This window comes from Lissotriton helveticus, chromosome 3_1 (assembly GCF_964261635.1).
Source record: "Lissotriton helveticus chromosome 3_1, aLisHel1.1, whole genome shotgun sequence".
Lineage (NCBI taxonomy): Eukaryota > Metazoa > Chordata > Amphibia > Caudata > Salamandridae > Lissotriton > Lissotriton helveticus.
In genome coordinates, this window is record NC_136061.1 from 281,066,009 (window position 1) to 281,090,532 (window position 24,524).

The following is a 24,524-nucleotide window of genomic DNA, read 5'->3' on the forward strand; positions in this document are numbered from 1 at the left end:
AAGTAATAGCCAAAATGAAAAGAGAACCCTCCAGACTAATTCTTGTAGCCTCCTCTTGGCTGAGACAATACTGGTTTTCGGATCTGCTACTACTAGCACAAGAGCCACCGATTCTGCCGAAGTTGACAGATTCTTCATCCCAACTGGCAATCTTTCATATTAGCAGCCTGACCCTAAGAACCATGAGTATGGACAATTGGATATCCCCCATGATTATAAGGCTATCTTGGCACAAGCCAGGACTGTGTCAACAAAGAAAACATATACTCCAAAATGGGACAGGTTTTGTGTGTGGTGTCACACTAACGGATTACATCCCTTTTATATCCAGGCCCATCAGATAATCAGATACCTTCTGGTATTTTCAAGAATGAGACTCGAGAATTGGTCAGTCAGAGTTCACCTACAGCCATCTCGCATTTCAAACAGACACCTAGTGAGCCACCCATATGGTCGAACACTTTAGTTAAGAAGTTTAAGGCAGGGTTATTAAGAGTTTTCTCACCATCTAGAATGCCACCAACAGACTGGGAATGATATACAGGGCTTTCACGGTTGATGTTAGATCCATTTGAACCTATTCACAATTCAAACTGAAAGTACTTCTCCTGGAAAACTGCATTTCTCCTGGCCTTATTATCATCACAAAATGTAAGCGGAATCCAGGCCTTTACAGCCAGACCCTTTTCTGCAATTTTCAAAAGAGGTCATACTTAGGACTAATCTCAAATTCATACCTAAACTGTGTCGACTGAATTTCCCCTCAATGAACTAGTGATCCTCAAAGCATTTTTTCAGAATACTCCACGCTGAGCTGAAAGAGCTCTGCACTGATTGGTCATCAGGCAGTGTCTCAAATTCTATCTGGATAGAACTAAACAAATAGCAAAGGTCTTACTAACTTCTAGTGTCTTTCATTGCACCACATTAGAGCTTGCTTTGGCACCACATTAGAGCTTCCTTGTAATAAAACAAGAACTATCACGATGGGTAGATGCAAAAATAGCCTGGAACACCTTCAACACAAACATTTAATGCCTCAAGGAGCATCGCCACTTCATCAGCACTCTATGCGGGAGACATTTGGCGGGCAGCAACATGGAGGAGCAGGCACACTTTCACCAGGCACTATTACCTGGAAGCAGTTGCAGACAGAGATGCGGCGGTGGGGCAGATAGTTCTCCATCATCTATTTAAATAAGGTGAGCCTGTCTATTTTGTCCCACCAGCCTCACTAAATGTATGTAATTCAATAAAATGTTAACACTGCTTACTTTTATGTTTTAAGAATGTGAATCTATGAAAGAATCAAAGCTGGAGAAAAAACACGTTTTTTACCTTTTAATCTCCATCGTTAGTATCTTTCATTAATCCACATGTGGCCCACTCTCCACCTGAATAGAGACTCACCTCAGATATTGCCTGTATTGTCCATCCATCCACTCTTGTGCAACAAAATCTGAAGTGTGAAATCCTCTGGGAGTGGTGAGGCAAAAGACACTTTCATCTCTACCGCAAGATGGCTGACTGGTGAGGAGCTCCGGCCGGGAGCTCCCGGGCATGGGATCGCCTTTGGCGTTTAAACCTAGATTTTAGCATTCCACTGAACCATCTTCTCCCCGGTGACTTTAATGACAAACTTTCTGTGAACTCCTGGATAATCGTTGAAGGAGAGAAAGCCACACTCAATAACATGAACTATCCACCACCTGCGGATTCCTTGGGTAAATGCCGAAGTGCATGGTTGAGCTGCTGACTGCAGCTGAGAGGAGGTGGGTTCAGGATCACCCTTTGGGGGGTTGATCCAGGACTATCACCTACCTTCTGAACATGGACGTCGTTGCTCTACATCCCGCTTTGGTCTACTTCTCTCTTGAGGTTGTGGATGGTTATTCTTTGGACTTCCTTCGCCGTGGCAATCTTGTTGCGCTTCCAGAGGCAACTGCCTCTAAGAGAGTCACCGTTTTCTCCTTGTCTCTTCCATTTTGTTTGGACTTCGGCATCCTGGTATGTTCCCGGGGATGGACTGCTGCGACTTCCGTCTTGCCCCCCTCAGCCCTCCAACGCTTCTCAACGACGTTCCTTCAGTGGAGTTGGTGGTGTGAAGCAGCCATTTTCCCCCCATCTGACAGCCTCCTCGGAGATCTGCTAGTCTCGGCTTGAGGACCGTTTGTCAACCCGCGGTGCTTCGGGGCGGTGACCTTCACCACATCTGCGGTTTTTGCACTGAACTTTGGTAGGGGCTGCCTCGGCCAATGGGTAGGACCAGCCCCGGATGCCTTCACTGGTTTTGTGCAGTTCGGCGGAGTCTTGAGTCTGGTTTTGACTGGCGTTTAGTTTCTGCACTGTGGCCCCCCCCACCCCTCTCGATTGTTGCATTTTTGCTTTGTTTGGGTGGGGATTACCTCTGTTGCCGGCCTGGTGTATTAAACCGTCCCTGGATACCTCCACTATTTTGGTGCCGGTCTGCGGAATCGTGAATTTTATTTAAAATTTATGATAGTTGCGACCCTATTCCCTTCCATCCCCACTCTATTGTTACTCTTCTCCAATGTTTTACACATTGATCCGATGCAGTGAGTGGGTCCGGCACTGGATATTTGTTATTACTTGACCCCAACCGATTTGCTGACTTTTTAACTCTTACTTCTTTGTTGTACCCTGTAATCCTATCTTCCATTGCCGGTCTGCCATACCTAATCTACTTTCTAGCCTCCTGATTCTCCCCCACTACCTTCTATGCTCCATGGACTTGTTTATTTGTTATTCTACGTTCTAGTAACTGATGTTATTATGTTGTTTGTAATGTTAACCTCATGTAAAGCGCTCTGATACCTCCACGTCTAGCCAGCGCTATATAAAAATCCACAAATAAATAAATAAGTACATCTCACTGGCTGAATCTTGAGTCCTTTAGAATGAGGTTGTGGTGCTAACAAAAGGGGCACTGTCTATGTTCTTTACAGCTGTGAGTGCCTTTTATTGCTATTATAAAGTTACAGTGAGACTTCCAAGAATGAGTCAAGCATCTGAATCTATGGAAGATACCAATGCTGGGAAACTACAGTTGCAAGAAAGTGACTATTTTTTTGTTTTTTTACTCAAGCCTCAAGATCACAGATAGTAAAAGCCTCGGACACAATATTTCATGCTTTGTACTTTTGTAACAATATGATGCCAACGTTTCACAGTTCCACCCCCTTCTATTACTTCACACTGAAATAATTTTTTTACTATTTCTGCAGAACCCCTCAATGGAATGAACTTCAACCACCATTCAATGTGAATCACCCCCTGTTAATGGCAGCAGACGTAGTTCAGTACTATCAGTATCTTCTTGCTGGCTGTAAGTACACATCCTGATACGTTGTATTTTCTCATGGTGCTGCCTACTCAAGCTACCATATGGAGTTGGTAAGCTCTGATTTTGGTTTAAGACATTGGGTTCTGAAACCTAGTGATCATTGACATTAGCTATTTTGTTCATGGTATTGTCTCTCGTTATGCGAAGGCTAACACGAGGCTCCCCAGAGAAGCTGTTATACTATGGAATGGTCAATAGATAGGCAAGAGTGCTGAATCCAGCTGGATCTGCAAGCAGTTTGCCTGAGAAGGGCGCACATGCACATTTGCTCCATGGGGTCCATCCACCGCCACTCCAGATTACAGAACTGACTGCGTTGGTGCAGTACCACCACTTTTTTTGTCTGTTCATAAAAGAGGCTTAAATGAGAGCATTGTGGGGCCTCATGGACTGACCAGTCAGCAACGTGATTTACCTCTACACGTTTTTCCCAAGATTGTGTAAGCCAGGTTTGCTAGTTCTATAGTTTCGCCTGCAGGAAAATACTATTGTGCCACAGCATGTACTATAGGAACATATTTTTAGGTGTGGCTACAGATAGCTTTAGATAATTTATTGTTTTTTGTAAAATAGTACAATAAGAATACGTATAGCGAGAAAATGGGCTTTGGGACTGCATTCTAAAGTCACTGGCTTTCATATGTTTTTTAGGATTTTCCATTGATTGGATGAGCTCTTTATTGAGCCCAGGGCATTTTGAGTATTATTACATTTATATATATATTTATCTGTAGTGTTCTATAGAGCATGTGCTTGGTGAAGTTTGTGGATGCTGTACATTAAACAGTAAAAATTTTATATTTACCCAAAGAAACTAGCAAAAAGACATTCATGTATTTGACAGCTGTGACAGAATTTAAAAAAAAATCCAACCATATCTGACCAGATAGTCAACAGAAGCCAGGGTCTGAGAAAGAAAGACATCATGTGAGAAAGTGACTAATTAATTGAGGTGGTTGGGAGACCTCACTCTGTAATAATGTCACTATTATGTATCCGGTCCAGTCAGGTTACTTTAAATGAAACTTTAGCTTAGTCCGGGGTAGCTCTGGCACACTGCAGCCAGGCTTAAGTCAAAGAAAACATGTGTAAAGCATTTTCCTGTACCAAAACAGTTAAGTAAGAAATAGGACACAATAAAAACCCCACACCAAAGGATAATATAAGTATGTATTTGTATCTCTAAATGGAGACCAAAACGACAAAGTTGTGATGAAGGGAACTGGAGTTAATATTTTTCAAGGTTTTCATCACCGCAATTCAGTAACAGTTTCATAAAACACTGCTTTTTTATTACTTGTAGCAGTAGTCTAGAAGCCTCTGATGCAGAGGTCTGGGCCACGGTCACAGTTTCAGACTGATCGTAATGAAGCGCTGTTGGATGCAGGAGCTGTGTTGGTCTTAGACTCTCTTCTAGTTCTTTTTTTCGTCGGGGGGATCCTTTGCAGCTTGGTTCTGCCCTTGGGCTCGATGTTAGGGGTCAGGCGAGGTCCAGTGAGAGCCTCAGGTCTTGCCTTGAGGAGTTCGAGGCTATCCACAAACTGCCTAAGCATTTCAAAGGGTGTAGCTTTAAGTTGGTGGCCCAGGGAGGCGATAGCAACGGGGAGCTTAGTAGCGGTAGTGTGATAGCCTCTGGTTCTTTTTTAAAAAAATTATCTTTGAGCTCTAGGCTCACACGTTGTAGTGTTTTCAGCGTGAAAGAGTACACTTTAGCAGTGGCGGCTGGTGATTGCAAAATGAAAGAGTACACTTTAGCAGTGGCGGCTGGTGATTGCAAAAAGTGGTGAGACAGAACTCTATACACAGCATTGCACCACAAAATTGAGCATAGCGAGCAAACCTGATGCCTGATTTTCTCGGAGAGTCAGGCTGAGAAGAGAGGGAGAACACAGAGGCTGAGTTGAGTGCCGGAGCTCAAACTGTGGGGTCAAACCCAACTCCCCCATCAGCTTTGTCAGAAGGCTTAGTGGATGTATTTGTCCAATGAGCCTTCGGACCCAGCTAAGAGGCAAGAGGCCTGAGACTGACAAGAATCTCTTCAAACCTTCACCAATATTTCCAGCATATGTTCAGCACAATTTCTCATCAACCCACATATTTCTATCCAGCCAAACACACTCATTTCCCCACTAAACTATATACTCCCATCCAAGCCCTTACCCAGTCTGCTGTTTACCCACTAACTCATACTCATTCACACACGCAATCATACATTCTCATTCTTTCTTCTACCCACCTTATCATTCCCACAGTCATACACTGAGTTACTCACTCAACTACTCACTAAAAATCATACACCTACCTATCCCATTCAACAATTATTTTACTTTCTCCCACTTTACATCATTCACCTACCCACTCATATTCACCTATCAAGCATCAAGATTCACACGGTCATTCATCCAAATCATATAACCATTACATCTACCTATTTACACAGTCAACCCCCACATTCAATGCCTCACTCATTCACACAAGCACACCAAACATCACTCATTGAGTAACCATCAATTTAATTAATAAACAGTTGCACCTTGTAACCACTTGTTTTATTCTCCTTGCAGATTACATCTAGTGTAACAATAAGCAATTATAATCTGCAATGTAGAAAAAACAACCACATGCAGTTGTGTCAGTAAAATGTTTTGCACTGGCCCGATTTGTACTGCAGAGGAGTCAGCAATTAGAAAGGAAAATAAAAAGGTCAGAGAAGGAACATATTTTTTTCTCCAAACTTAATTGTGCAGTTCTTTATTTTTTTTAGGCAGCTGCTGAGCTGTTCATCTTGATTGTAAAGGTTACGTTAGGTCACAGTTAACAGGATTTAATTTTTGTTTTCTTACAGTTTAATATAGCAGGACCTCGACCTGTTCAGGCTTCTCACATGTGCTGTGCTGAGCAGGAATGTGCTCATAAATTCACCAAATCTAGCACGACAGCCACAGACCCGAAGAAAATAATTTTGTCCAAAATAATTTTGTCCGCGGTGTCTGTTGGAATTGGAAACCTTTTCACATCTTGTCACTGGGTAGAGTTTGGCCAGTCAAGCTTGCTGGCCCCACCTCACCCTGTGACATCTTTACTGAGTGACATGCAAGTTTGTGGAGACCGGGCTTGACAGCTAGACGCCCGAGGCTGTTTTTAATAGTTGCACTGGAGGAAGGTGGAGAAATCAGAGCAACGTCACCGCTCTCTGAGGAAGAGGCCAGGGCAGTGCGTGGATAAGACCTGCTAGTACAGAATCAGGCACGTCATCATGAAGGGGAACCCCTTCAAAAATGCGTAGTACGGTAACCTTAACTTCAATTAGGTTTTTTACAGTACTTAAGCTTTTGTTTCCAGAAGCCATGAAAGTAAAGGGGGCGCAGCCCCTTCGCCCATATACAGGAGCTGCTGCTGCTGCACTTTAGTACCAGCCATGGGCCCAGGACTTGGGTGCCACCACTTTGGCGCGAGGACTTGATCTCCTGGGGTGCACCAGCAGGGTCCCAGGCAAATCCTGTTGTAACTGGTCAGCTGGGCCCTTGCAGATGCAAGACTTATTTTGCTTTTGTGTTCCTGGAGCTTAACAGGAGGCTAGCAAGTCATCTCTTTGGTTCAGAAGGTTCAATTCTTCTTGGTGCAGCGTTTCCTTTTGAGGTGCACAGGTTAGGCAGGTGCTTTCAGAGTCAAGTAGTGTTGTAAGGCTGGTAGCCAGGTGTGCCACTTATATGCCCATTGTTAGTTTGTGGGTGGGGAGGACTCCCTAGTAAAGTAGGTAAAAATTCCCTCTGATACCCCTCCCCACTCTTGCATCACTTCCTACAGGATTGCCTCTAAATCAGGCGTATCTTAACCTTTTGACTTTTGTGGACACCCACTGAATTACAACTGGAATCCGGGGACCCCCACTGAGTCATTACTGGATGTCTGGGTCCCCTGGTCTAAGCACTTTCTGTGATTTCAAGCTCAAAACAAGAATGGAGGGTATTTTAAGGCTGCATCTGACAATACGCAATCCCCTGTGGCATCGCAGTGGCAAAACTAAAAATTACGGAGCTGTGAACCTCTCATATTTCTTAGATATTCACTAGCTTTCGGATACTGTGGGCTCCCGATGAGTTAGGGGATCTCTGATGGTCTGCCTCACTACATACAAGCGATTCAGAAAAGGGGTGGTGATGAACAGAGTGCCTGAATTAAGCAGACCACTCTTACCCAGTCCAAAGATCAGGGCTTGATCCATCACCGTTTTTTAGCTCACTGCACCATCCCAGCTCAGAACTTGGCTATATGCAAATTAGTCTGTTCCTGTCCCAGTGCATGATGGGAACAGGGCAAACCAAACTACCAAGCCAATTCTTGTACTGGGAAGGAAACAAGCTTCCGGCGACCGGTTTCTGCCATTTCAGGCGTCGTCGGCCCGGCTTGCTTGAATCCTGATGGTACAATGAGCAAGGGACTCACATCTGAGTATACCCTTCCACGCTTATGGTGGACAAAATGATTCAGAAAAGGGGGTGGTGATGAACAGAGTGCCTGAATTAAGCAGACCACTCTTACCCAGTCCAAAGATCAGGGCTTGATCCATCACCGTTTTTTAGCTCACTGCACCATCCCAGCTCAGAACTTGGCTATATGCAAATTAGTCTGTTCCTGTCCCAGTGCATGATGGGAACAGGGCAAACCAAACTACCAAGCCAATTCTTGTACTGGGAAGGAAACAAGCTTCCGGGGACCGGTTTCTGCCATTTCAGGCGTCGTCGGCCCGGCTTGCTTGAATCCTGATGGTGCAATGAGCAAGGGACTGTTGTGGCAGGGATTACTCAGACATGAGTCCCTTGCTCACTGCTCCATCAGGATTCAAGCAAGCCGGGCCAACGAGGCTGAAATGCCAGAAACCGGTCCCCCGGTAGCTTGTATCCTTTCTGGTGAAGAATTGGCTTGGTAGTTTGGTCTGCCCTGTTCCCATGATGCACTGGGCCAGGGACAGACTAATTTGCATATAGCCAGGTTCTGAGCTGGGATGGGGCAGTGAGCTAAATAACGGTGATGGATCAAGCCCTGATCTTTGGACTGGGTAAGAGTGGTCTGCTTAATTCAGACACTCTGTTCATCACCACCCCCTTTTCTGAATCGTTTTTGGCCACTATAGGTGTGGCAGGGTATACTCAGACATGAGTCCCTTGCTCACTGCTCCATCAGGATTCAAGCAAGCCGGGCCGACGAGGCTGAAATGCCAGAAACCGGTCCCCGGTAGCTTGTATCCTTTCTGGTGAAGAATTGGCTTGGTAGTTTGGTCTGCCCTGTTCCCATGATGCACTGGGCCAGGGACAGACTAATTTGCATATAGCCAGGTTCTGAGCTGGGATGGGGCAGTGAGCTAAATAACGGTGATGGATCAAGCCCTGATCTTTGGACTGGGTAAGAGTGGTCTGCTTAATTCAGACACTCTGTTCATCACCACCCCCTTTTCTGAATCGTTTTTGGCCACTATAGGTGTGGCAGGGTATACTCAGACATGAGTCCCTTGCTCACTGCTCCATCAGGATTCAAGCAAGCAGGGCCGACGAGGCTGAAATGCCAGAAACCAGTCCCCGGTAGCTTGTATCCTTTCTGGTCAAGAATTGGCTTGGTAGTTTGGTCTGCCCTGTTCCCATGATGCACTGGGCCAGGGACAGACTAATTTGCATATAGCCAGGTTCTGAGCTGGAATGGGGCAGTGAGCTAAATAACGGTGATGGATCAAGCCCTGATCTTTGGACTGGGTAAGAGAGGTCTGCTTAATTCAGACACTCTGTTCATCACCACCCCCTTTTCTGAATCGTTTTTGGCCACTATAGGTGTGGCAGGGTATACTCAGACATGAGTCCCTTGCTCACTGCTCCATCAGGATTCAAGCAAGCCGGGCCGACGAGACTGAAATGCCAGAAACCGGTCCCCGGGAGCTTGTATCCTTTCTGGTGAAGAATTGGCTTGGTAGTTTGGTCTGCCCTGTTCCCATGATGCACTGGGCCAGGGACAGACTAATTTGCATATAGCCAGGTTCTGAGCTGGGATGGGGCAGTGAGCTAAAAAACGGTGATGGATCAAGCCCTGATCTTTGGACTGGGTAAGAGTGGTCTGCTTAATTCAGACACTCTGTTCATCACCACCCCCTTTTCTGAATCGTTTTTGGCCACTATAGGTGTGGCAGGGTATACTCAGACATGAGTCCCTTGCTCACTGCTCCATCAGGATTCAAGCAAGCCGGGCCGACGAGGCTGAAATGCCAGAAACCGGTCCCTGGTAGCTTGTATCCTTTCTGGTGAAGAATTGGCTTGGTAGTTTGGTCTGCCCTGTTCCCATGATGCACTGGGCCAGGGACAGACTAATTTGCATATAGCCAGGTTCTGAGCTGGGATGGGGCAGTGAGCTAAATAACGGTGATGGATCAAGCCCTGATCTTTGGACTGGGTAAGAGTGGTCTGCTTAATTCAGACACTCTGTTCATCACCACCCCCTTTTCTGAATCGTTTTTGGCCACTATAGGTGTGGCAGGGTATACTCAGACATGAGTCCCTTGCTCACTGCTCCATCAGGATTCAAGCAAGCCGGGCCGACGAGGCTGAAATGCCAGAAACCGGTCCACGGTAGCTTGTATCCTTTCTGGTCAAGAATTGGCTTGGTAGTTTGGTCTGCCCTGTTCCCATGATGCACTGGGCCAGGGACAGACTAATTTGCATATAGCCAGGTTCTGAGCTGGAATGGGGCAGTGAGCTAAATAACGGTGATGGATCAAGCCCTGATCTTTGGACTGGGTAAGAGAGGTCTGCTTAATTCAGACACTCTGTTCATCACCACCCCCTTTTCTGAATCGTTTTTGGCCACTATAGGTGTGGCAGGGTATACTCAGACATGAGTCCCTTGCTCACTGCTCCATCAGGATTCAAGCAAGCCGGGCCGACGAGACTGAAATGCCAGAAACCGGTCCCCGGGAGCTTGTATCCTTTCTGGTGAAGAATTGGCTTGGTAGTTTGGTCTGCCCTGTTCCCATGATGCACTGGGCCAGGGACAGACTAATTTGCATATAGCCAGGTTCTGAGCTGGGATGGGGCAGTGAGCTAAATAACGGTGATGGATCAAGCCCTGATCTTTGGACTGGGTAAGAGTGGTCTGCTTAATTCAGACACTCTGTTCATCACCACCCCCTTTTCTGAATCGTTTTTGGCCACTATAGGTGTGGCAGGGTATACTCAGACATGAGTCCCTTGCTCACTGCTCCATCAGGATTCAAGCAAGCCGGGCCAACGAGGCTGAAATGCCAGAAACCGGTCCCCGGTAGCTTGTATCCTTTCTGGTGAAGAATTGGCTTGGTAGTTTGGTCTGCCCTGTTCCCATGATGCACTGGGCCAGGGACAGACTAATTTGCATATAGCCAGGTTCTGAGCTGGGATGGGGCAGTGAGCTAAATAACGGTGATGGATCAAGCCCTGATCTTTGGACTGGGTAAGAGTGGTCTGCTTAATTCAGACACTCTGTTCATCACCACCCCCTTTTCTGAATCACTACATACAAGCATACAAGCACACGTGCACCGTGGCGGCCAGCCTTATGTCCCTGTGGCATTGGAGACGAGGATAGCATGCGGTAGTCAAGTCTGGGCATTCTGCCTCCATAGCAAACTGTGCCTATGAGGTGGGCGCGAGGGGGCTACACTCTGCCTTGTTTGCCTTTAGCCGTATCTTATCTGACCCCAGGTTGCGTTTATCATTTGAACTCACATTTAATGGCTTGTACAGGACGATGTGTGGTATTATCCACTTACATACAGGACTTAATGGTTGAAGAAAGTAAACACCCGGAGAGCAACAACGAGCAAGAGTGAGGAATAGAGAGAGGTGCATTGGGAGAAAGAGGTGACAAGAAACAGGAAAAGAAAAAAAGAAAGAAGGAACAAAAGACAAGAAGTGGCAAAGACAAAAAGAGAAAGCAACAGAAGAGTATACAAAGAAATTAAGTAGAGTCAGGACAAAACAAAGATATGAAAAGGAAGAAATCAAAAACGGAGAAAGAAAAACGAAAAGATACGCAGAAAGAAAGAAGTAAAAACAAGCAGGAGGAAAATATAGAAAGAGGATCGGCTGATAGAGGTAAAAAATAAACGCGGCCTTTCAACAAAACATTTGGGAGCAAACATGGCGGGCTCGAGCAGGGGCATGGAGAGGGCATTTTAGAAGGAGTGATGCCTGGGTGAATTAATCAAATTGGTTACGCAGCAGGAGGTGGTGCGGGACGGACATCGAGTCAACAAAAAAAAAACTAGTTAGAATGAAGTGACTGATAGCCGAGAAGGCCGGTCAGCAGGGAAAAAGAGCATCGGCCGGCCGTGGGCAGTGAATAATTAGGGGAGGAGAAATGCCTGAGGCAGAGCGCACGCTGGGGGATGCCTGTGGGAGGGAGGCAGATGGCTTTGATTTGCACGCGCTTTTCACGGGCACTGCATGAAATCGCCCGATGGTTAAACTCTGGTTAAGCCACAATATCTCTCGCAAGCTCAATGCGCAAGCGCATTGACAGGCGAGACCTAAAAATTTAGAAGTAAGTATACACCAAACAAACGCTCAAATATTGAAGTATTGTGTTTAATTTACAATCAAAATATAGAAAAAGTTTGCATTTTTTAATTTTCCTTTATATGTATACACTTTATTAATTTTCATTAATTAGTTGTAATATTATTTAATTTAGTAAAACGGTTCTGCCAGAGATCCCCAGACCACAGGTTAAGAACCACTGCACTAAACAATCCCTCAGTGCACCTCGCCATTCCAAGATATCAGAACCTTTTTTCACTGTTAGGACAATTAAAACATAAAAGCAACATGACCTTATTTTTAATATTCTGCACCTTGCTTTGTGGGCTTTTTTAAAGGCCTACCTCAGAGGTGACATAAATGTTAAAAAGGAAGTTTTGGACTGGCAAAAGGATTATTGTGCCTTGTTGAATTGGCAGTAAAGCAGATGCCTGACTAGGCTGTAGTCGCAGACCTAGAGTCGTGGTTTCACTGCAGTTCACTAGCGACATTTCACTTACCAGCCCTGGGTACATTGTGTACAATATACTAGGGACTTACATGTAAGTTAAATATGCCTATCAGGTATTAGCCTATTGCACATGCATTTTGGCGGGTCAGCAGAACCCTCTGTACTTCAGAATCGACAAACCAGCAGCATCATTCCAAAAAATTGGGTGTTCTGATTCAAAAAAGGCATTTTCTTACACTTCTACTGTGTGGATCTGCTGCTTTCTTTCAGCTGTTGCCCCATTACTCTTCTGCCTGCTGTGGCAGAAATGTTGGAAACATATGTAGCAATACAAATTCATGGTTTCCCTGAATCAGACAAAATTATTTTTTTGTTTACATTTCTTCTATTGGTATTTTAGAATGTCATAACACATTTTCAGTACACTACAGTTCACTTATACAGCATTTCAAATTAACAATTAAGTAGTTTAGCCTATCTCCGCCCCTTAATTACGTATTATAATTTATTTGTCTAACATTATATTTGTAAATTAGTGTATAGTGCAGCAAGCACTTGTTAGGGTCTGTTATTGGGAGGAGTTGTCCCCCCCCCCCATATTGCCAACATGGCGCCCCATTCAACTAAGTCTTCCTTTAGCTTCTCATTTGTTTTTGAGTCTTTCATGCGTTGGTCATCTTCTATAGCCCATTTCAGCAAATCTTGCTTTCATTGTTTATATTTCCAGGCATTTAGGTTGAACCCGTGTATTACAAGTCACATTTTTGCCAAGATTCTTCCAACAATGATATTCTTATTTTTATTGTATAATTCTTCCTCGTGTGAAATATTCCTATTGCACATTCTTTGATAGATCTTGGGGGCAGCGGCCCTGTTACTGAATGCAGACTATCTATCACCCTATTCCAGAACTCAGCAATTTTCAGACTGCCCCACACCATTTGGAGAAAGTAATTGCCAATCAACCCTGATTTACCACAAGCAGACATGTGACGTGGATAAATTAGCATTAGATTTTTCGGGGTGATGTATGTTTTGTGGACTTAGTGAATTGAATCAGTTTAACCATGCTTTAGAAGAGGTTTTTTGATGTGCTCACAGGCTTTTCCGTCAGTCATAATCCTTCTAGAGATCTGGGCATATTTTACTCACCTTTCCCAAGCGTATGCCATATCCCATTTCCTGTGCTGTTTAGTGCAGAGTAGAAGTTCAATATTAACCTACTACCACCTCCCAGGTTTATTATTCCCAGGACTGTATTTGTTTCTAGGATGTTTTTGGAAATGTAATCCAAATTTCTCTAGTGTGATATGCCAGCCTGGCATACTGAATAACATTGTCAGGGTCCACCCCGAAGGTTTCTCATGCCTGATCAAAGGCCAGATGTTAGGAATATGTCTCCCATGTTTGACAGACGCCTTCCCTTAATCTTGCCATGGATATTTCTCTAGCTATGTCCCTGAAAGGCTTGATGCCCCATAAAGGAATGTCAGAAGCAAATAGGGCCTTCTCAAGGATCCATTTGCCAACATTTTCACAGATCCTTCTCAGCTGTCTGATCAAAGATGGATACATTTGGTATATTTGATGCTGCTAAATTTTGTTGTTTAGCAGCATGAAGACCTCGAGGGGGGGTTTGATGGGAGCATCCCAGCCAGGAATCTTTTCTCTCAGCTGTCGCCGTCATCAAACCAATGCACTGCATGTTGCAGGTGAGCAGATGCATAGTACTAGATTAACTTCTGGAATCACAGTCTTCTCTTCAACCACCGGAGCATCAGGGTTTCCAATTTAACATGAATACCTTTTCCTTCCCAAACTAGGGAACACGTCAATCTGTTTAGTGGACGAAATAGGCTTAACTGCATGGGGCACATGGAATTCGGCAGCCATAAAGACACTTCAGAATGAAGATCCTTTTAGTCAAGGATATTCTTTGCATAATTGACGGCAGTAGCACATTTACTACTGTTGGGTGACTATCCTGTGCTCGCAATGCGATGGTGTGGAAGCACCTGTCTGCTCTTTGGCAAAAATGGAATTATATATTAGACAGGGAGTTGGTGGATCAGGAATGGGTGCGGATGCTTGCATATCCTCAAATAAGACTCCCAGAATATTTAATTACCTTCACCAGACATATCTCACCCTGAAGAAGCAGGCTACGATATATGGGGGAGTGGGGAGCAAACGTTGTCCCCGCTGTGCGCTGGAAGAGGTGAATTTCTGCCATATGAATTGGTCCTGTGCCTCTGTTGGGATGTTTTGGACATCAGTAGTACAGCGGCTCGGTGCAACTCTAGATCGGTTTATTCCATCCACCTTGGAGGCATGCCTGCTGGGGTCCTTCCCTCGCCCGCTTTCCACGAAAGTGGGCAAACGCTTCATAGACCTCGCCTTTATATTAGCCAAGAGGCAGATTTCCATGAGATGAAAGTCGACAGTCGATCCAGTGTTGACCAGGTAGGAGGCTGCTGTTTGGGAGTGAGCTGAGGAGGATGACCTGGCCTTGCGACCGGAAGAGGCACGAGGGGGGGGGACAAAACCGATAGCACCCCTATGGGCAGAGGTGTTGGACGCCTTTGAGACCCATGAGGCCACAGTCGCCCCCCCATGGGAGCTTAGACTCTGGGTGTGACACTGGGATAACTGCCTAAGGATGGACCTGGGGGTAAAGCTGGGAGTGCCAGAGGGGGACCCAATGAGATCAGACAGGAGTAGCCATGGTGTGCTCTGTTTAGGCTGCTGTTGCAGGCAATGAGTGTGGGACTCTTATGGGGTGTGTATGTGTTATGCCTGGCTGGGCTTCCCCCCAGTCCAGTTCCTCAACCACTGTTCTGGTGTTGATTTTCTTGGTTGGTGGCTCACCAAGAACACTCAGTTTGAGTTGTTGGTTACCCCATTGTTGTTCCAGTGTTTTCACGTCAATGTCTGTCTATACTGGATCTGAGTGCTGTACGGTATGACCGGGAGTCTCTCACTAGTAGGTGGCACTGTGCTTATGATTAACAAAGTGCATGCAGACAGCCTGTTCTCCTGCAGTTGATAAGGTACAACACCAACCCTAAGGGGCATGATGGAAATGTCATATTGGTGAGCTGCTATATTGTGTAACTGTACATGAAAAATGCTAATACACTTTAAAACAAAATGAATGTCAAACAACAGTTGAGGAGTCAAGAGTACTTTGGTGTACTGGCTTATTCTTCACCTGGTGTAGTATCGTGGAAACGTTCTGTTTCCATGTCATATGGGACTTACAGCTACCTTCTGGCCCAGCCCAGTCACCACAGGAGGGTGCGGTCAGCCTACAAGACTTTGAGCCTACTTACGTATGTGTGTGGGGGTTTGTGTGTGTGTGTGTGGGGGTGTGTGTATAAACCCTCCAAGCCTCCATTTCTAATTAGTTTTTTTGGTTTATTTACATATGTATTTAAGCTCCATTTTTAAATATATCTATTTTTTTCTTGCATTTTTGGGCGGAACGCCCGAAACACCCCTCTTTTTTTAATGCGTCGTAGCACCCACCCCATTTTATTAACTTTTTTATTTATATAACCATAGCTTTATTAGTTACATAGTGAAATTTAAATAAGTATATAATACAAAATGTATACATCTAGTCTTTGTTAAAAATATATATATTTAAATGTAATATTCCTCTAGTCTTCATGAAAAATAAATTATACTAAATTTAATCAATCCACTTTTTATATGTTAATTGCTTAAATGTTTTTTAATTAAATTAATGTAATTTTTTATAACTTTTAACTTATACTTTTTGTTAGTCCTAAATCAGTTCTTTTTTTATTAAAATATGAATTGCTTGATTTACTGTAATTTATATAAATTATTTAATGTTATCACAGTTACTTTAATCAATTACATGTATTTACATTAATCTAAATTCAATATTAAATTCTTAATTTCTGAAATATAAATTAAAAGAATTATTTACATTTACCTACTTTTATGTTTTGAAATAAAATCATAACTTATTTGCTTTTTGTATTCTGCACAGTGTAGATATCGTTCAGCCAGATTTTTCATAGAAAATACTTTTTTGATTTGCCTACAACAATTGACCCTGTGTATGGGTTTCTCAGTCCGCTTAGGGTCAGAATGCCAGGTTTCATTAAGATCCATCCACTGAAAAGAAGTTAAGGGCAAAGGGTGAAAAAACAAGTGATTTCCCACTTTAGATCCCATAGGATATTTTGCTCACATCTGCAGCCCGAATGGCTGAACTGTTGTGCACTAAACATACCATGTAAATAGGATTTTTTTGTGAAAGCATGTAAATCTGTTGAGTAGTTTGTTATAAGCTTTTAACTTGGTGCCACTTTTGTATGTCTCTGTCATTTTAATTTGAGAGTCATAACTCGCTATTCTAATCTATCACATTTTTCATTTTTAAAGAAATATTATTGACTGGATTAGGGTCTAAAACATTTTGGGGGAGTTTTAAAACTCTTGAATCTTTTGTGATTTCTGACTTTTGCACAGGGTAAAAAGCATTGCATAGCCTTGAGAGGCCATCATTGGAGGCGGCCAAATCTAGGGCAATGCTGAGGTGTATTCAGAGACATGAAAAACATGAGTCACACAAAAACTCCAAAATCGTCTCCAGATTCAAGCTAGAATATATGTCAGAGTCATTCGAACGGCCATTTTAGATGCCCAATTTGATAGCTAAATTATGCTTAACCAGTGACGGCTCTTCTGCTAAGGTGGAGTAGCGTCACCCCACTACTTTTAAGCAGTGTCACTGGGCACCTTTGCAGGCGTGGCAGGGCATGGCTGCTCTGCTTACAGAGAAGGGGAGGGGGTGGTTTGCTCTCCATAAAGTGCACATGAATGTTTCGCCTGCCCTCTGGGGCCGGCCAAACATGCATGGAGAACATGCTCAGCCTCTTAGTCTCTGGCTGAGCTCCGATCTATGGTGCCTAGACTAATCACAACTCTGCATTGCATTGTTGTGATTTGCTATCCGGAGCTGGGCGCATCCTGCTTCCTGCCCTGAAAGCGGGGCAGAGGACCGGGAGGAGGCGGCAGTAACGGCGGGGGGCAGCAACAGACACGTAAGTGTGAATTAAAATTAAAAAAAATATATAATTCCTTCCCCCCTGATTCCGCAACCCGCACCCCCCCCCACCGCCTTCAAATACCTGCCGCCACTGTTCTTAACTCTCAAATATCTTCTGACTCAAAATCTACATGCAATACAAAAAGTAAAAACAATACCTATATATGTTCACACAATACTACTCAGTCAGACACATGGGGTTACTTTAGGAGACACAGGGGCAGTGATGCAGACAGTATCCAACATAAGTATGAGTTTTACAAACCCACAGTCACTCATATACACACTTAGGGCTACACTCGGGGACCTCAACTCTCCACAGGAGGTAAAGGTATAGTAATGCTGCCAGAGTTCAATAGAGGGGCACGTTTTTACAGACTGCCACTCACTCAGTTGCACTCTCAGAGAGGGACCCACAGAACTGAATACTTCAGTGGTGTCAAAGGTAGAGTGACACAGTCAGAGTGCAACACAGGAACACCATTTGCGCACACTGTTACTCCCTCATATACACACTTGGGCAACTGAACAGTCCAATGGAGACAAAGGTCCAGTGATGAAGATAGAGTCCAAAACATTGACAGGTTTTCACACACTGAGGCAAACAATTAGCAGCACGTTTAAAGATCTAAACTTACGCACCATAATTCCCTAAGTGAATGACAAGTGTAGTAAAAGCCAAAGTGACATAGTCAGATGCCCACACATGGATGTGTAGTCGAATGTCAAAATTCAAACAGACACACTCAGAATTCCACTGATAGACCAGAGCATGCACACTGTGATGGAGTCAGTGACATATCAAATGAGTCGGAGGTTCTGAAATACTTTCTGTAGTAACATACCAATACTCATTTAGACATTCACACTCAGAGGCACGCTTAAAACCCTGAGTGCACCATATCTTGTTGACTCAGTGACACACAAGTTGGCTGAAGTGCATGGTGACATAAGCAGAAGTCACATACAGAGTTATGTTTTCATCAATGTCACACACTCATACATAGTCATAGAAACACAGACTCACTTAATAGCACATTTACACATTTCAATAGTAGCATGTCAACTAAAAGGTTTATTTCCCCATGTAACAAGTAGATGAAAAAGGGAAGTCATGACTTTCAAATAGTACTTTCCCAGAGCAAGTTCAAATAAATAAATAAATCCTTAAGCATCAGGGTTCAGAATGTTTAAAAAAAATACAAATAGACTTACCTAGGAAGAAGAGGATTGTTCAGTTCTTGACACTTACTGTAATCCAGATCCAGGCAGTCCACTTCCCTGGGTAAGAGTGATTCTTTCCGGAAGCCATGTTGTCACCACACTCTGGAAAAAGTGGTAGGCAAGGGTCCTCGAGAAGCTACCATCTTTTTGTGAGGCAAAAGCCAAAAAACTCAAAAACGTCCTTGCTCATTAAACCAGGAGTCAGGAATCCAGACGTGGAAGTCCCAAAAGCAAAGAGTCAGGATCAGCAAGTGGAGCGAGCCATGAAAAATCGAAGGAACACAGGTTTGTTGGAATGAGCCCTCCAACCAGACTGAGGCAATTAAATAGTAATAGAACAGGAAAATAAATTGACATCAAACACTACATGACATTAAACTTGAAATTAAAATGAATTGGAAAAATCAGGAAGAATGGAGAAACAAACATGATTGAAAGGAAAAGAAAAGAGAATGAAAACCTGAAGTGGACTAGATGCATCAGGTAGGTGTTTGCCATTTTGGAGTTGAAAAGAGGAAGATCAGCAGCCAGGAGCACAAGAGGACGCAGACCCAGGGGAAAGACTCTCCCAGCTTACAGCTGTGGGTTTTGTAGTTTGTCTTCTGATCTCTGGGAATCCCTGGACGCCAAAAAGTCCACAGTTCTTGGGCACCCAGGGGGCAGAGATACAGTGAATATGACAGGGATTACCAATGGTTTGGTGCCCCTGGCCCATTTTAAAAGAGATTAGGAAGCATACTCCAACCTGCATAAGATACTTGTGGAAATTGAGACGTCAGGAGAACATCATGGAAAGTTCCACATGAGTGATTCCGATTCAGTAGAATCATATAATTGATTGCAGGTTCATATGAAGAGACTGGTAGTTGCAAGGTGCCGGTGAGTGTCTCCTGGGGTGGTCCCTTTCAGACCCACCAGATTTAGAGGGAGCTTCCACTGCCACGGCTAAAATATTATTGCCTGGATGTGGTATTATTGGGGGTACTATAACAACCACAGAAGCAACCTATATACCTAGGGAGGGTGGGATATACAGTAGTCATGAAGCAAAAAATCTCGCTCTCGTTTTCATTTAACTACATGTATACTGTAACAATTCTTTGATTGTCAATTTGTACAATCACTGGGAAATAAATGTCAACAGAGACCTATATCGGTTACACAGCTCGTTTATATATCCAGAGGATGTCAAAGGAATAAAATTCATATAGTGTGCCAATTGTTTTACAGTACATCGAATAATTTACTTCTAGCAGCAATTACGGATTGGTGCTGTCAATTCACTTAATAAGCAAACTCTGGCTTCTCCATCTGTAATTTTAACTTCTTTACCACTTTCACCATTACAGTAAGTGATTACTTTGGGGCTGTGATCATTTATTCTTGTTTCTATGCCATTATTTTTTTTTCAGACAAAGGACTTTGTCGGGCTCCGCACCAGTAAGTCGCATGGGTTGCATATTGCACATTCAGTCTGCAGTCACTAATTCTTATATTCCATTAATTATCCCTTCATTCGTCTGTTTCAGGTATTTGTTCCGCCAAATTACTTGGGTGACTATTTCCCTACACACCTAGTTTCAGTCTGTCCTTTTCTCATTTCTAATTTTCTCACTAGTACTATATTTATTTTCTTAGGATCTACCTATGCGCTACAATTTGGTCCTGATGATGACCCTGCGAATACCTTCTGGTTCGAACCAGCGTCGACACTAGGAGGCATAAAGACTTTTTATTAAGGAGTTGGCCTACAAGGAGCTAGCAAGAGAATTCAAACATTTATTGTATTAGCCTTGTAACTGAAGAACCCGGTTTTAGAACCCAGCGGCGCCAGGGGAAACGGCCAAAGTCTCTGGGTCCACCTGTCTTAGAATACAGAGACACGGGGTACTTCTTGGAGGCGTCAAAGATCAAAATTTATTAGCTGCAGCCAGTAACAGAGATCCTAGAAGTACAACACGGCGTATGTTCTTAGGTGACTGCTCAACTTTACAAAGCAAGCCATCCCTTTTTATACAAAAAATTGTGCCTCAGGCAGACATTCCTTATTTACAGTTTGACCACTCACATGTTTCCCACGACAAAAGCAGGAGCATGATGACAAGCCCATTTTTCAGTTTGTCCAGCCCAAAATTAATCATAATAAACATTCTTCTTTCTAACAAGCCGGACAAGAACCCATAATAAAAGACCTCAACCCAAATCATAAATAGGCCATAAAAGAAGGAACAGAAACAGATGAGAAGCAAGATAGAAGGGTGTGTGCATGTACCAAAAACTCAGCAATGTCCTGCTCTTTGATCTCTATCTTGACCAGCTAAAGGGCAAGAACTGGTTTGGCAAGGTCAGCTTCAGGCAGCAGGGTCAGTTCACTTCAGGTCAAACAGGAGTCAGTAAAAACTCAAGCTAAGGTGTACGTATCCCAGAGACTTGTTCAGCTACAGTCATAGGCCTATGTGAGGGCAACCACAAAATGGCTGCCATGCACAAAATGGAACCCAAGGGTTTCAGAACTAAATCGTCAAATACACAGTGAATCCATCAATGTAACGTGACGGAAACACTCATGCTTGCTGAGCTCACTGTTCACGGTTCGCTGTTACCAAAATCGTAACAGAACCACGACCATTACGACCCAAGGTCAGAATTCACGGAACCTCAGACCCTCCTTTTGCCCTTACATAGGCAATGACCTAAACTCACGTCAATCTGAATCCAGTTCTATACTCATCAGATCATCAAGATGTTGCTGTAGCATCATCCTATTACTTAGCACGTCTCTTGATACAGGTCTCCTTGCACACGAGGTAGCACAAAGGCTACATATAGCAGGAGCACACTGTACACAAAGACAGAACAGGAAAAGGATCAGGGCCGGACTGGGAACCACAACCGGCCCTGGCAAAGTGCTCGGCCGCCCCCCCCGCCCCCCGGGCGGGAGGGGGGCGAGCGCTTTGCCAGGGCCGGTTTTCAGCCGATTTTGTTACAGGGCCGATTTTGCAGCTATGCTGCAAAAACGGCTCTGCAACAAAAACGGCCCCCAGGGCCCAAAACCGGCCCCCACCCTTGCGGCCGACCGGGGGATTGCCCGGTGCCCACAACGGCCAGTCCGGGCCTGAAAAGGATAGCTAATACCACCCTACTGACCATCAGAATCTTCCATCCCCAAGTGGATAACAATCCCCAAAACCATCCCATCAACGACCAATCTCCTTCGTCCACATGCACAGACTCGGAGATCTTATGTAGCTTGGAAATGGCTTGGTACACTGTTGGAGCGTTGTCTGGAATAAAAACGCAGCAGCTCGATTGAATCAATTTACATACCCCTCCTCTATCTGCAAGTATGACATCTAGCGCAACCCTGTTCTGAAGAGTCATAAGGCGATCCGACTGGAGCTCAGCAGTCAAGTTGCTAAGGGCACCGGCAGTTTCAACTATGGTGGCCTCGACCACTCTCGTCAATTGCCGTATGTTCCTGCTGTTAACCATAGGTCCCCAAAACGGCAGAAAACCCTTCAGAAAATCTCCCAATTCTTGTTCTGCAGTATCTTCCTTACTGAAGACACCTCTAACAACTCTCGTCTTGTGGTAATCTGCCGCAGCTGTATACCGTGTCGCCGCCATGGGCATCCAGGGTAGGGCTAGAGCAACTCTGGCATCCTTCCTAGCCGAGAGGGTGCAGTCCGTGAAGATGGGGTGCTACTGCTCTCCTGACTTTACCCTGCCTTGTGGAGTTCCTCAGGGCTCCTCGCTAAGCCCGACACTTTTTAATATCTATGTGTCGGACTTAGCGAGGGTAATTAAGTCATTTGGCATAGGTTTAACATCATATGCCGATGACACACAACTGGTCCTGGAGATACACAAAAATGGAGAGGCAGTGGCAGCGAACTTCCAGGACGGTATGAAGGCCATCAGTGTCTGGATGAATCAGAATTGCTTAAAGCTAAATTCTGACAAGACGGAGGTGATGGTATTTGGTGAACTGACCCCGTCTTGGTCCCCAGTCTGGTGGCCTCCGGAACTGGGAATTGCCCCACCTCCAGTAGCTAAAGTGAGAAACTTGGGTGTGCTTTTCGATAATAAGCTAACCTTTGTCAGCCATGCCAATGCAGTGGTCTCAGCCTCCTTCTTTACCTTGAGAATGGTAAAGAAATTGCTTCCATTTCTTCCCCCAACTGTAGGCAAGACCCTAATGTCCACCTTGGTACTATCTAAGGTGGACTATTGCAATGGCCTACTGCTTAACGCACAGGAGCAAGTATTGAGCAAATTACAGCTTGTTCAAAACGCGGCTGCAAGGATTCTTACGGGCACGTCGAAATACTCATCCATTTCCCCCATCATTCGTGAGCTACATTGGCTACCAATAAGAAGCCGGATAAAGTTTAAGGCCATGTGTATTATTCACAAGGCCCTGAACAACAATGGACCAGAATTTTTCAAAAATGCAATTAAACTATATAACCCTAGTCGAACATTACGTTCATCCTCAGCCCAACAGCTCCAAATTCCATGTACAAAAAAGGTAACATGGGGAGATAAACGTTTTGTGGTGGCCGCCTCAAAATTATGGAATCAGGTCCCTTCCCATATTAAATTCAACCCCTCACTATTATCATTCCGAAAGCATCTCAAGACCTGGCTTTTCAACCAGTAAGCTGTCATGAGAATCCTCTGAAATCTGCCAACTCCAGCGCCGAGACACCGAAAGGTATTTGCGCGCTTTAGAAATTTTATAATAAATAAATAAATACGTAGGAGGCAACAGGAACGAGACAAAACATGTGCCCGAGAAATCAGGGGGCAACCATGTGTATGCTCTATCGTAACAGACAAAATAGGTACCCTTAGCTGAACGATGAGGAAGTCTGGGACGCAAAAACGTACGTCTCAGTGCAGATACTCTTCCGTAACTGAGCTCTCGGATTCTTGCCATTACCTTGCAGACAAAAATGACCCTGGTGGGGTACAATCCAAATCTGAGAGGATCTTTTCGCTTGCTGGTTCTTACTCAGACTAGCTCCATATCCGGTCACGTTCCATCCAATATACGCTAGTGTCTCATCTCTTGGGATAGTCTCATAGGAACTAGCTCCTTTAATCATATCGACTATTCCCTTAACTAGAGCACTATTCTTTGGATTGTCTTTCACAGAACGTAGGGGGTAGACTTCACGAGCATAGATGAACATCGTTCTGTATGCCCACACGGAACCATTATAGCTGAATGGCAGGACCAGGTAAAGGAATACCTTTATCGGTAGTATGGGGCATAAGGCCACACACCCAACAATTTGTCGTGTTCACTACTAGCTGGTGTTGGTGCAGAAGCTGAACAAAGGAGTTGTTAACAAATTCCAATCTCCTAATGGACTCATGTTCAGGCAGAGGATGAAAAGAATACGAAGAAACAGTAGAAGAAGGTATGGGTTGTGTAGTGGGTGCAAACGTCAGTTGAAAAGAGAATATAATATATCCCATCAAGAACATCATCAAGCTAAGTAACATAAAAAGACATAATATCAAAAAGCACTTTCTACTCATAATTCGGCACATTTTGCTCTTAAAACTCATTTCTTCAACAGGTCTCTCCATCTCGAAAAACTCCATCCTCTAACCGTGCTGCTCGCGGCGGTTGGGTCTTCCGTGCTAAGGAATGCGTCTGTCAGTCCAGGGAACGCCCTAGGACCAACCAGAACCGTCGACCTTATGTCTTCGGCTTGCACTCCCAAGTCTTTACACCGCGACCCTACAGCAGAACCCGGATGGCGGTTCGAAAAACAAAAATCAGTCAAAACAGTTTCTCAGATGGGAGAGCTGAACTTTCAGAAATAGCAA

The 24,524-nt window shown here is 44.3% G+C and overlaps 1 protein-coding gene across 3 annotated transcripts in view; it reads left to right on the forward strand.

Annotated features, from left to right (window-relative positions):
* Positions 1–24,524, forward strand: part of BCAS3 (BCAS3 microtubule associated cell migration factor) — a 4,343,716-nt gene that overhangs the window by 2,589,267 nt on the left and 1,729,925 nt on the right. For all 3 annotated transcript variants that reach the window (XM_078679810.1, XM_078679809.1, XM_078679811.1), the window contains exon 19: positions 3,246–3,346. In XM_078679810.1, coding sequence (XP_078535936.1) covers positions 3,246–3,346 — 101 coding nt within the window. The remainder of the gene's footprint in view (positions 1–3,245; positions 3,347–24,524) is intronic.